The sequence below is a fragment of the Zonotrichia leucophrys genome, chromosome 2, assembly GCF_028769735.1.
Source record: "Zonotrichia leucophrys gambelii isolate GWCS_2022_RI chromosome 2, RI_Zleu_2.0, whole genome shotgun sequence".
Lineage (NCBI taxonomy): Eukaryota > Metazoa > Chordata > Aves > Passeriformes > Passerellidae > Zonotrichia > Zonotrichia leucophrys.
In genome coordinates, this window is record NC_088171.1 from 37,803,826 (window position 1) to 37,817,581 (window position 13,756).

Below are 13,756 nucleotides of genomic sequence, written 5' to 3' on the forward strand. Positions count from 1 at the left end.
AGATAGGGTTTGAAGATTATTTCATTCCCCACTACAGTTTTGTCATGGAACATGATGGATCCCCTCAATGTGTTGCTTCATGCTTTTCTGTATGGTGACAAATCTGGGGGTCACCCTCTCAGCTGCATTCAGGTTTTATAAATTCAGGGACAACTCTGGCCAATTAAAGTCAGCTGGGTGACGTAGGGACTCTCTGCTGAGAGCAAGCCTACAGCAGCCTTGAAGGTGAGTGTTTCTCAGGCTCTATGAGGGATTTAAAGTAATGTGGGACACAGCTAAGTAACTTTTCTGCTTTAAAGTAGAAAATATTTAGAGCATTTTTTAATCTATTCCATATTTTCATTGTATGATGTTACCTTAAAATTAAAGGAAAAAATATCCTGACATGGAATAGCATCCAGTGTCGCAGGCAGATAAACAAAATCCAAGACTGATTATGAGTGTCACTTTTGCCTACATCCTCTGCTTAACTATCCCCTCAGCTACTACTTCTCTTGCAATAGAACACCTAATTTCTTTTCCAACCATTTTACTTACCAATAAGGATAAACAGCATAAATAAGGCAGCCAAAAATTGTACCACCACAAAAACAGGGTTCAAAAATGAGGACAGATATCAATGTCAGTAGCAAGTGTTCCTAGTCAACCACTCTCTTTGCTTCAGCAGGAGTATACCCTGTCTTCGCTTTAGCTGGAATATCCTTGCAAACAGAAAAAATTGGAGTTATCTGATGGTTACTCTCAGAGAAAAGTAAGAAGTTTTCAGATGTAGAGTTTGTGGGTGTGTTAATATGGCTTTTTGCTTCTTTTTGTTGTGTTTTTTTTTTAAATACAGAACTTAGGAATGGTGTTATGGGAGAACTTGTCAGCTAGGCCACTGTATCTGAATTCCCTCTCCCTAATATAAGCAAATTTTACTTTTGAGAGTATCTGTAATTTCTTTGTGGGATTTTTGAGTTTAGATAACTTTTCCATAGTTAAACAGTAGATCTATTCATTTGAATAAGTCTGTTTCTCACTCTTTTTCTTAGATGCTTTAAATGACTGTAAATCTGTAGGCAAATGTGAATTTAATACTTAAAATTAATCATCAGCAGTATTTAGGGTCAGGTGAACTGCAGGGTGAAATAACATGAATTTCCCCACTATGATTTATGAGCTGTCTTTCAGTCTTGACCTAAAATGGTTTTGCATTTTCAGTCAAAGTCCATAAAATCTACTGTAGGTTGAAGATTTATTAAAACTTAAAGGCAGCGTTAAAAACCTGAGAATGAATAAGAATTTATTCCTGGTTGTTCACTATCCTCTTTCCACCTTCATTGCTCTGATTAAAATTGAATCAGAGGTTTGAACTGAATTAGAAAAATATGGACAAAAAGGAGGTCAGAAATCATTTGTAGTGTCCTTCTCTTAAAGTGTCAAAATTGTATACTTGGAAGATTACATATCTTCCCTACCTACACAAACAGAACAGGAAACATTTTAAATTTGTTTCCTTCATTCATTTGCAAATCTAACAGGATATGTAATGATGTGGTTCATCTGCACTAAACTCCAAGTAAGGTATGACTGTGGAAAAGGCTCAAGGACTTCCACAGTTGTGTCCCTTTCCAGTAAAATGAGGAGATGCAACCAGCTGTCCCAGTAACAAGTAGAAACTGCAACTGTCTGGTTATAGGCTGAAAGAGCTGTTTAGCAATCTTGGGAGGAAAGCCCAGATTTCAAGTATAGGAGCAGACAACTCTTTCAGGCTGTAATGAGTAAAAGGTAGAGAAACAGACACAGAATCAGAGAGATAGAGTTTGAACAATTCCTCATGATAACCGTTAAGCCAGGAATTACTAATTGTTTTATTATTTAAACCATTGTGTGTTCAGCCACACTAGCAGTGCTATTTTGCCATCTTTTTATACATTTTCATCACAGCAAGCTATGAACTAAAAGAGACTTTTTGTTGATTTTTGCATATTCTGCCCCTTATTTTCTTTGCTGACTTTTGATCAATAAACCAGCAACTGTGGTTTTAAATGTATTCAAATATTAGGGGCAGTTAGAAAATACTAATTTTTCTGGTAGCTGGATTTGACATTAAAACAATTCACCCATTTCTACCAATTTATCTAAGTCTGTGACTATGTTGTCATAGTAAGGAAATACTTTGCTGAGTGACACAGATTTTGACGCATGCCTCATCCTATCTGTATAATTTTTCAGTATGAATTACAGATTTCATATGTATTAGGCAGTGAGAATGACCCATATCTGATTTGATAAAGCTGAGCACTCAGAAGAAGGTTCTTAAAAGGTATGTGGATACATTTATACCCATATATTAATATGACAGAAACTAGAAATTATTTTGTTATCCACCACCCCTGGAAAATGTGTTATTTGATGCATTTAGAGAGTAGCAGCAGCTGTTCATAACTCTGAATTATCCTATGAATATGCTGTGAAGAATTCAGAATAAGTAAATGTTTGGACAATATCTTTGTAGGCTTTGGAAGAGTTTATTGTTTCTAATTATTTCTTATATACGAACAAAAGAATTTACAGTGTAGACAAGATTTTTCACATTAAAAAATAAAAAGCTGGTTAGAGTCACGCTGATAAAAACCTATATCATCAAGCTTTAATTTAGTCCCAAAGGAAGACAAGGTACATGCAGGCACAATCTTTGTCTCACTAAAGCTGTATCGATGTGAATCATTTTCAAAAAGTTATATTCCTGGAGAGCTAAAAATCTCTGTTTGTAGATAGGACTTACAGTTAATAAGAATCTGCTTTTCCTTTTGTAGGCTTAAAAGTAGTGTTCTGGCTCCTAGAAAAGCTGTTCATTCCCCTCTCCCCAAAGAGGAAGCTGTTCTTTAAAATGAAAACACTCTGTCTGTGAAACACAAGGAAGGGTTGATTCAATCAGTGCATTGCAGTGTAAATGAAACATAAGGACAAGGTTTCATGAAAATGTGGTAGATTCCTTCTACAGTAGGGAACGTGGAGTCTTAGTGCACCTTAGCCAGGCTCCTTGATAATAAAATAAATAAATAGACAAATACCTTTTAAAAGGCAATCTAGCAACCAAGAAGCAGTAAAGCCAAAGAATCTGCCCTCATCTTCCCTCTGGAAAGCATTATCTTACAAATAGGGATTAATTCTTGTCCTTTGAAGAGGCTGGTGTTTAGAATTTATTAAATTTTAATGACTGAGTTGTGAGGAATTTTTAATATAATAAAGCTCAGGTTGTCATTAGCAATATCTAAGAAATTCCAAGAGATGCTCCTTATTTTGTATTGGAAAATCTGACAACTGACCAAATAATTGTTTGTAAAAGTGAAAGAAGCTCTAAGCTCTGGCGGACACAATAGAGGGCACATCTTGGGAAGCAAAATGTCTACAAATTCTAATCTAAAATATACTGAGCTTTCTGGTTCATTCCAGCTAAGCCTTAAGTATTTTAAAAGCATATGAGTAATTCCTCTCCATGTCATTTTAGCTGCTATTTGAAGACTTTTATCTTTCTTTGTTCTAACTGTTGTCATTGCCCTTTTAGTCAGAAAATTAATAGCAAAAAATATTTTGAATGCAAGCACAAAATTGAGAACAAATCCTGCCTTGACACTGTTTGGTTTTCAGCTAGTAGATTACATATTTGACAGGAACTCATTCTTGCCTTTTTAGTCATGCATTTTCTAGATCTAGATTTCTACTAAAGGTAATCTGAATTTATGAATGCTGTTTTCCAATATAGCAATAACACTTTCTATTATATATTTGATTATCTATTATGAATCAGCATTGAAAGTAGTGTGAAATTTCAGATTTTTTAATGCACTGATTATCTCCATAGAAGATAGTATTTCACTTTAAAGAAGCAAACAACTTATCATATTTGCTGCTCTATAAACATTAGGGGAAAAAAAAGTTGGTTTTTTTAAAGTTGTTTCTAACTTTGGCAAGTTTTATGAGATAAGAAAACCTGATAGAAACAGTCACATGATTACTTGTTTATCGAAAAGCAGGGTGCCCCCTATGCAGGGAATGATTGGCACCTGACTCCATTGATTCAGACGCTGAACAATTGCTGAATTAATCTATATTATATTACATTATACTACACTATGACTATACTGTAAAGAATACTAAAGAAAACTTGTGACTGTCTCCCGACAGTCAGAACACAGCTTTTTCCAATTGGCCAAGGGAAAAAAATAATCCTCAGCACAATCCAACATACAAATAACTTCAGGTAAGCAATCTTCCTAACACATTCCACATGTGCAAAACAACAGGAGCAGCAAGTAGAGATAAGAATTGTTTTTCTCTTCTTGTCTCTGTGCTTCTCCAGGAAAAACCCCTGAGAGAGAGAATTATGTCTCTCTGTTCAAAGAATGTGAATGCCACACTTATTGATGAGTCTAACTTCCAAAGTAAAAAGAAAAAAAACCAAAAACCAAACCAACTTATTTCATGGGCATTACCTGAGTGTTTATAATAAAAGTCATGCATTGAAAAAATTAATTTCCAAATCAGCTCTTACTGCGCTGCCATACTTAGTCACTATTCCTCTACTCCAGCCTAGATCCCAGTTCTTCCTGCACACGTGTATGACAGTCACAAGTTGCAAAATATTTTTAATAATAAGTAATTTTCATTGAACATTTCCCAAATAATTCCAACCAACTTTTTAATAGGGGAAATGGTTTTTTCACAACACCTAGCAGCTATGTAAAATGAAGTGGTTTACCTTAAAAAAGTCAATCAGTCCTTTTTTAGCAGTAGGGCTGGATAAATTTGAGGAAAACTTGTAATTTTTAAATATGCTTAGAGCATATTAAGCACCCATCTTTGTCAGTAGATTTTTCTGGTGAAGGATCATGTATTATTATTGCAGCTGTAACTCGCTGGTGTTTATTGTCAGTAAGTACAAATCTTGCAGAATAAGAGATCAATCAATGCCAGGTTTTGTGTTTCTATACAATTATTACAACAGATAGAATAAAGAATTGAATGAATCACCTAAAGCCATGGAAGTCTAGTATTTTATCGGTATGATTATTCAAAAAGCAAAACCCAATAAACAACTAAAATAAACTGTGAACTAACTCTTCACGGTCTTTCTCTTTCCTCCACTCGCACATGGTTCCCTTTGCTCTGGTTGTTCTGGTAGAAGCCCTAAGTGACTGATGGCTGAACAGCCACTGCTTCTGCCTGAAGGACAACATATGTTAATTTTTCCTTTATACATCTTGATATGAAGTGGAATCTATAAACTTCTCAAATTCTCAGTGATTATAGTGTAGGAATGAAGGTGCTCCTCATACTGTCAAAAACTAAATTTTAAAACTGGTAACATATAATTAGCTTTGATTCCTGTTATGTTCATTGGAGTAGATCTCTTACCTGCCTCTGTGCGTGGACTACTCTCCAATTAGGGCTGCTGTCAAATATAACTCAGGGCTCTCACATCTTACAAGCAACTCAGATTTTTCATTTATACTTCTGGGATGATCTGGAATTTTTTCCTACTTCCCCCTCTCTCTCTCTTCTCTTCACAAAAAAAAAAAATAGTTATTCTATTGCTGAACAAGGCAGCACTCACACAATGAGCTCAGCTTCTTTATTCCTATGGAACAAGTCATGCAGCTGTACATGGGTATGAGCACTGGCAAAAAACAAACAAAATCAAAGCAGTTCATTCACCTGTTTTACACTTCATTTTTATTATTAAATGGACGCAATGTATTTTGGGAATGAGCTCTGACCAATAGCTCTCTGTAAGATATTCCATAGGTCTCCTATCCATATTCACAACAGTAAGTATGTTTTGGTGGATCTTTAGCTATTGAGTTGGATGCTTGTTTCAAACAAGGAAATGTGCTGTAATAGCCTCCTCCCTGTGCAGAGTTACAGTCAGTCCTTCCTCCAGACCCTCAGCCTGACAATTAACTTCTTCATTTACTATGGGAGCAAGGCTGACCTGAAGCTATAGTGTAGGCCAGTCTGATGTCTTTTTTTCTAGTCTGGTAGCTCATAAAGCTTTTTTCCTAGCAGTTACTGGTGAGCCTGATGTGTGGTGCCTCTGAGCCATCTCTTCCCCTCAAGACAATCACCTCACTGTTGTGTTTCTAATATATTCTTCAATATGGCACGCTGCTGAGAAATAAGGCAACGAAGAAACATGTAATTCAAAAAAGATAGACTGGTTGGCCTTTTTATTTTCTTTCCTAGTATCTTTACCCAAAGAATCTTTTTTCACTAATAATCTCCTGTTTCATTTCTGTAGCCTTCAGTTATTCTAATATTTTTGAAAAAAATGACACAGACACCTACACTGTCTGGTTTTGTGTCTAGTAATTGATTCTGCTGACTTGTGGTCATTTTCCAGTTAGAAGATTCATCCCATCACGACTTATTTGAGCAATTATGAAATCTTTTCTATTAATTTTTTAAATTTGTTTCTGGATTTTTAGACGTCTTTCCCATTTTGCACCTAAAACAAGTGGCTGATTCACTGTAAGGGTGAATCACAGAAGATATGGAAAAGGACAAAGAGGAGGGGAAGAAATTAACCTATTTACATTAGTCTGGGACTATGTTAGGTATATGTGACTCATCCCCAAATTCCAACTCTTTTGCTTTTGTGAATGGATTAAGAGACAGGAATTATGAGCTTTATATTATTTATTAAAAGCTTTACATTATTATTAAAAGATTTTCACAAGTAGACCTTAGCACTTTCTTGACAAATACAAAAGAATTTCTTAGTAACTAGAATTAACATGTTTAAATAAGTGATGAAATTTTACTTCTAATTTTAGCTTTTGATTCTTTTTGAGCACACTCCAGACCCATTCATTTCACTTCCTGGGATTATTACATTCTGCATCAGATTATAAAGCTTAACCTGAGGGTAACACATTGAAAAAAATCCAGGCTAGCAAAGCAGCTTATTGATGTTTCTAGATGGTTGTATGAGGAGGGTATAAAACACTGTGTCAAACAGAATTTTAGACAGGAAAAGCTCCTGGCTTTCAGAGTATTGCCTTGAAATCTAACCATATTTCTATTTTAATTAGACAGGCATGCTAGGGGATAACTTTTTTCCAATATGTCTCAGAGTGCCTTAGGGAACATGATAATATTACTTTTACAATATTAATATTCTTTGTCTCTACACTGTGAAAAATGGAAAATAGAATTAATTCTAATACAGCTAAACTTTAAATGATATCAATTTGGAAAGTGGATTATTTTTAAATTTTTTTGTATTATTATTCCTTTTGTTTTGTGTTGATAAAGCACTGATTCATTGGGGACCTTAAATTTAGAAGCTCTTTTACAATAACTTGTCCTTTTATTATTCTGGCTAATATAGTACTAATTAATGAAGAAAATGATAGTACCCCAATGTCTTCTATAAAAACATTAGTTCTGAGGGCAGACTATCTTGATATCTAATGTCCTGTCAGAGTGGCTTATGTGGTGACGTTTCTACATGACTTGCAGAGTCCTCATAACCTCAGGATACAGGCTGAAATGTGTAAAAATAAATGTAGTGTAGTCTTTGAGAAAACTGTCTATAATCTGTGCAAGTTGTGTATCAAACTGGCATTTTACATTGATGCAAGTCTGTGTTCTCAGTTTTGAGCTGGTAATGTTTTTAGTGCAACTTTTCTTTAAACATAACAGAGCAGTAGAATAGCAGAGCTTGGAAAGGACCTCTGAAGGTCATCTAGACCCACCACTCTGCTCAAAGATATGAAAGCATATAAAACCAAATATTATTTATGTACAAATTCAGCCAAAGTTTTACTTATATCAAAAATATCTGCATATTTTTCTTTTTAATCATCTTTATTTCTACCCAGTAAAACCAGAGTTACAAAACTGGCCTACATAAGTGCAAATGCAGTTATGCTGAAAATAGATCTGATATCCAAGACATAAATTACATTATATTATTATGATCCTGTCATTGTTTACCATATCACTGAAAATATTCAGAGAATTCAAACAATAGCAAATAATAACATGATTTTAATAATAAATATGTGCATACATTTTATACATATATACTGTATATATAGTACAGCACTGCATAGATAGTAAGTGTTCAGAGGCAGAGTCCATTGCTAATCACACTATGTTCACTGTTCATTACACCATTGTCCAAAACTGATACTGGATTTCTATTACTGTGTTTCCTTTTATGTCATGCTAATTCAAAGAATTCAAGCAATTTTCTTAAAAATTCTCCACGGATATACTGCAGTCCTCGGGGAGGCCCTTGCTAGCACTCATTCACTCATTTGATCTGGGAGTGCTAACAAAACACCTAGCCGGCTTTGGGAATATGTACAAATAGGCAATTGGCAGTAATAATTTAAACGGGAGATTATTCTGAAATATCCACTTCATTGTCCCACTCTATTCTTTTCAAGACACTGTCTGAAGTTAGATATACAAATTTACAGAAATACTAGTATGAAGTTTCATTTAAAGATAAAGCTAACAATAAAACACAACTCCTTCACTGTATCTACAGCCTCAAATTGAGGAGTCTAGCAGAATATCAATCCAGGGCCAATCATGCAAATATTTGTGTTTAAAACTTTAGAGCTGCTTGAAGTTAAGCATATAAGTTTTATTGCTTTGGAAGGTGTTAGCCTTTATTGTAGTTTCTATTATGTAAGTCTTTACTTGACTGTAATCAAACTGTAGGAGTATTAACAAGCTTTCTCAACCATATCTTTTTTCTGCAGTAATCTGAAAGCTTTTCCAAAAATACAACCTGCCAGACAGTACAGTCAGTGCCAGGTCTATTGTCTGTTTTAACAATTCCTTCTTTTGTTTTCTTTTCATCTTATTGATAGACTGTTCTTTTTTCTTTTTTTTTTCTTTTTTTTTTCATTCTTACTGCTACAGAGCTACAGTATTACTGTGAAAGATGCATTTTTAGAGCAGCTGAGACCCTAATTTGTTCTCCTGCTTTGGGGTGCAGAAAAGGGATGTAAGCATATAGAAAAAAAGTAAAAAATACTAATTATACAATCCACATTTCCCATTTATTTATTCTTAATGTGGCAAAAGTGGAAGAAATATTAGCTTTGGCTTTCTTTATAATCTTTTTTTAATAAGAAATGCAATATATCCTGTATTGCTAATGAAATAATTAAAGTATAATTTAAAAAAAAATTAATGCAGTGAGGTTAACATTCATGTTTTAAAGAAATATATGAAAAGTAAACTTGAATACCAAATATAAAAGCTCATGTGAGAATTTTGTAACCAAGAAACTATTCAATTGCAAAAAAAATGAAAACTATCCAAACTATCCAGAGCTAACCACAAGCAGTCAGTTACAGAACATTTGTACCAACTTCACAAGTTAATTACAAAGAAGCAAAACTCTCAGGACAGCAACTTAACAGGAGATTGCAGAGCTCATGGCAATTCACAATTACTGTCTCCCCAGGACAAAACACCTGTGACAGATCTGCTGTTCAACTTTTGCTGCCTATTCAATGTAGTCTGCATTATGAGAATGCTGGAAACACCTTCTTCCACAAAATACTCTTTCTTTATCTGTCCATTAAGAGAGATAAGAATAACCCTGTGAAAATACAGAAACAAGTCAATGAACAATAGAAAGTCTTAAAAAGAAAACAAAAAAATAAAAACACAAAGGGGATGGGGACGGCAAATTGCTCAGTATAAAACAATTATATCTAACAAGTCCTTTCTGAGTGATTAAGTCTTTTGTGATTTAGAGGACTTGTGAAATTTCATTTAAAATTTCCTAATTACAGAAAACTGAGGTCTGAGCGCATGTGAGGCATTAAGTTTTGCAGCAGTACCATAATCTCCTGTTCTGTGCTTGTATATTTTCCATTATCATACAGTAAATTTGCAAAGAATCGAACATCTGGCCTGCATTCTTGGGGCTTTTGCCCACCCTGCCAGTGCTACTAAATGGGCTTTGACCATTTCTGCATGCTGACCAAGAACACTGATACTCCAGTTTCATTTGATTTCAAATCCTTTCCTGAAAATGTATTTTATCCTTTTGACTCCTCAGTATAAAGAATTATTCATGTGTTTTAGTACCAAAGATTACAATAAATAAGTGAAATTATGTTTTTATTTTTATTCCTACTATTTGTGAAGGCAACAAGATTCAGACCAGCAAACACTGGTAACATTCTATTGAGCCCCAGCATGCAAACTTACTGACTGGACATATAATGAATTGGCCTCCAATTTAGCTGTGTCTCTATATTTTTCTCTATAGCGTTTTATTATTGGAATTCTTCTTCAATCATTGTATAGCTAATTACCTGAGCTGGTCCCAGTTCCTGGTAGAGATTCTTTACAAATGACTACTGCCTCTTGACACTGAAAAAATTTTCAGACCACTGCTTTCAACAGCAAACCACTTGTGTTTTCAGATGGAGAAATGTTCTTTTTGTGCTTGTAATAAGCAATGTTAAGGATTACTGAAATTTTAAAATCTTTGTATTAAGATATTAAAAATTTGGAAGATTCTAGATTTGTGATTCCATACATGGAAGAATTTTATGAGTCTGCTTTTGATACATGATCTATTATTGTTTTGTCTTGTAAAATTAAATTTTGTAGCTGGTTTCACAGGACATAAAGAGAAACCAGGGCTGAAATCATATTTTACTTCGGCTCTTTGCCTGTATTTCACATTAGTCATGCTAACATCAACCTTTCTGGTTTTTTCTCGATGCATAGTAAGTTAAATATTTGTGGTTTTTCCTCCAGCAGCCCTTATCCTTTAAGAGTTGTACTTCTTTTAAAAGGCAGGCGTATGAGGTATTTGGCACACTCTTGGCATAAGGAAAAAATAGAGCATTTCATAGAAGACTGCACTAGTGTGTTGCCCTAAATAAAAGGTTTTAGTGTCCTAGAAACTAGGGCAATACCTCCTAATTATTTACTCTGATACTACATTTTTACAAAGATAAAGCTGTGTGCATAATGAGGGCTTCTAATTTACTGCACTTTGACTGGCTTTGTCCAAGTTCTTTTTCATCTTTTCTCTTTGAGACTGAAGGGAGAGACAGAGAGGAGGTGCTGGAACAAGTTTAGAAGCAAAATCCTTGAGAATTCTCTCTGGGCACAGATTAGTTTCTTTTGCCAGCTTTCAGCTACTAAGCCATAGAGCCCAGGCCCCTGTTGTGTGTGCAGGACAGGCAATGAGTATGGCTGCTGAGTATCTATACAGAAGCAATTAAAAGGCTTTTTACTGTGGAGTTTATTCCATAGGAAAGATAGCTTATATGTCCATAGTTTATTGTTCCATAGTTTCAGTCTGAAAATATAGATATTTTAGAATAAATAGTCCCCAGTGGATTAAAGGAGGTTGTTTGGGGGAGCAGGAGAAGTCTGAAAAGCAGCTTCTCACATCATGGGCTCTGTGTTCGTACTTACTCTTTTCTGCTACATGGCCTCCTGAGAACACTCCCTCCTCTCCTTGCAAAAAGCAACCTGCCTTCAAAAATTCCTTTACCCTTCTCTTGGGAAGGTCACAAGGCAACCAAGCGCTGCCAGTGACCCCATTTGCTGTGCAGCCAGCTTCCCCCTGCTGCAGTGACCAAGGCAGGGTGACACAGAGCAGAGAGGGATCGATGGGTGGCTGTGGCTCCTGCGCTGAGGACTAGCACGGAGGTCCAGGAGCAAGGGCACAGTGCTAGCAACTGGTCATGCAGCTTAAAACCCACATAATGATTTCTTTGTCTGTGTTTTCAAGGTGTACAGTCAGGATTAACAAGTATTCAGGAGGGAAAAACAGCAACATTGAAACAAAAAGTGAGAGAAATCTTCACCCACTTCACGAATTACAAGTGACAAGTCACTTCTAAAGCCTTCAGCAGGAAAATGCATACTTTCTGAGATGTTTTTTGTGAAGCTGCTAATATTTTGGATTTGCCTGGAATTTTAATTAAGGCTGCTATTTAACATTCCTGATGTGCCTAGAAGCCAAGCAAACTGATGTCCCAAAATTCTGGGCACAATTTTTAACTAATATTTTAAGCATATGTGCAAAGAAGGCCAGTAGTACTTCCTAATCCTGACTTTAATATTTTAGCAAATTTCTAGTTTCCTCTCATCCTTAATCTTGAAGATATTGATTTTTCAGTTGACATAGATTAAAATGCCACTTATGAGATTTCAGTATCTGACATCTCATTCTCTGCTAATATCACTAGTACTCTACCTAACTCAGTAAGAACACAGCAGTTATTTTGTTTACATAGCCTCATTATTGCAGTTGTTCTGTTTGGCAGTTATTAGTATTTCAACATTTAATGATACACCTGCTACTGGCTTGGCTCTTGTGAAGTAGGATTTCTGCTTACAAGAACTTAAATATTCTGTATTGGTATAATATACCACTACTAGTACCCTCACTACAAAACAGTTTTTAGGTTAACCTGAAAGACTTGGAACAAAAAAAAAGACATATAAAACTAAGCACGATTAATATTTTCAAATCTGTGCCTAAATTTGAATATTTAGGTTTTCTGAAAACATTTGTCAAACAAACAGACATTCATTCAAATGACTTTCAGAAATGTCTAATTTCTACCTATGTTTGGAGAAAAATAAATTGACTGATGGGTTACAGCACTTTTTGCCTTGATATGTGGGTTTAGGAAAGGTGAAAAAAATCTCTCAAAATTTTACATGGCAGACTGAAATATTTATAAATATAGTGTATAGGCTGCCAGAGACTTGCCCACAGTCAAGATGTGGCCATTCAAATAAACAGCAGAATTTTCACAACAGATATCACTCAGTAGTTCCACTGGATTTTGTTAGAAGTAGTTATTCTTGAAAGTTGCATATTTTTTTTCCCTTTCTTTTGTTTTACTTTCTGTGTAATTCAAGAAAAGAAAATATTAGGCCCTTGAATAGGTTAGACAACTCTCCCTCAGGACTATGTTGCTCCTACTTGCTTCAGTCCCACCACTGCTTTTGTAAATTCCTCAAAGATGCTGAAGACACTTAGTTCATCTTCACATACAAACTAGGCTGGCACAGGAGTTAAAGCTAAGCAGGGCCAAAGTAGAGCACTTGTTCCTGCACTTCCACCAAACAAGCACTGAAATCTACCAGCCATGCTTTCATGCATCTACACTTATTTGCAGGTTTGGCGTCTTGATTTACTTTCTATTAAGTAAAATAATTTATTTTTTATTACCTCGCTTTTTATTTAAGATGTAACAACGTTTTTTTTTTTACTCTCACAGCACCTGTTTGCAAGGATTATCCTTAGTTCAGTGTTATGTCATCATTTAATTTAATACAGCCATTTTATAGTGAGTGTCTTTTCTTGTATTGACATAAATGTTTTTGTTTAGATGTTTGTATCCCGTTGGAATCCAAACTGTACAGATGTACATACTTCCTACCTCTTTGGTTTGTTTTTTGCAGGTAATATCAAAATTATCCAACAAGCCTACACTATCCCAGGTATGTTGATCACATTTTAATTATTCCAAGCTTCACTTTGAACATGCACATAATTATAACCAGAACAAACTCCTTCCTTTCCTTCTTGAAAACAGACTTCAATTTTTTTTCAGAATGAGAATTGAAACAGCATCCTGCAGATAGTTCTGCCACTGCCCATTTTATGAGTAACAGCTTTTGATCATTTTTTCCCAGGTGCTAAATTTGAATATCCTCCTATACATTTTAGATACATGGATACCCAAGCCAAAGT

The 13,756-nt window shown here is 35.0% G+C and overlaps 1 protein-coding gene across 2 annotated transcripts in view; it reads left to right on the top strand.

Moving 5' to 3' along the window:
• KCNH8 (potassium voltage-gated channel subfamily H member 8) overlaps positions 1 to 13,756 on the top strand; it is a 173,710-nt gene that overhangs the window by 141,707 nt on the left and 18,247 nt on the right. For both annotated transcript variants that reach the window (XM_064704611.1, XM_064704612.1), the window contains exon 12: positions 13,465 to 13,503. In XM_064704611.1, coding sequence (XP_064560681.1) covers positions 13,465 to 13,503 — 39 coding nt within the window. The remainder of the gene's footprint in view (positions 1 to 13,464; positions 13,504 to 13,756) is intronic.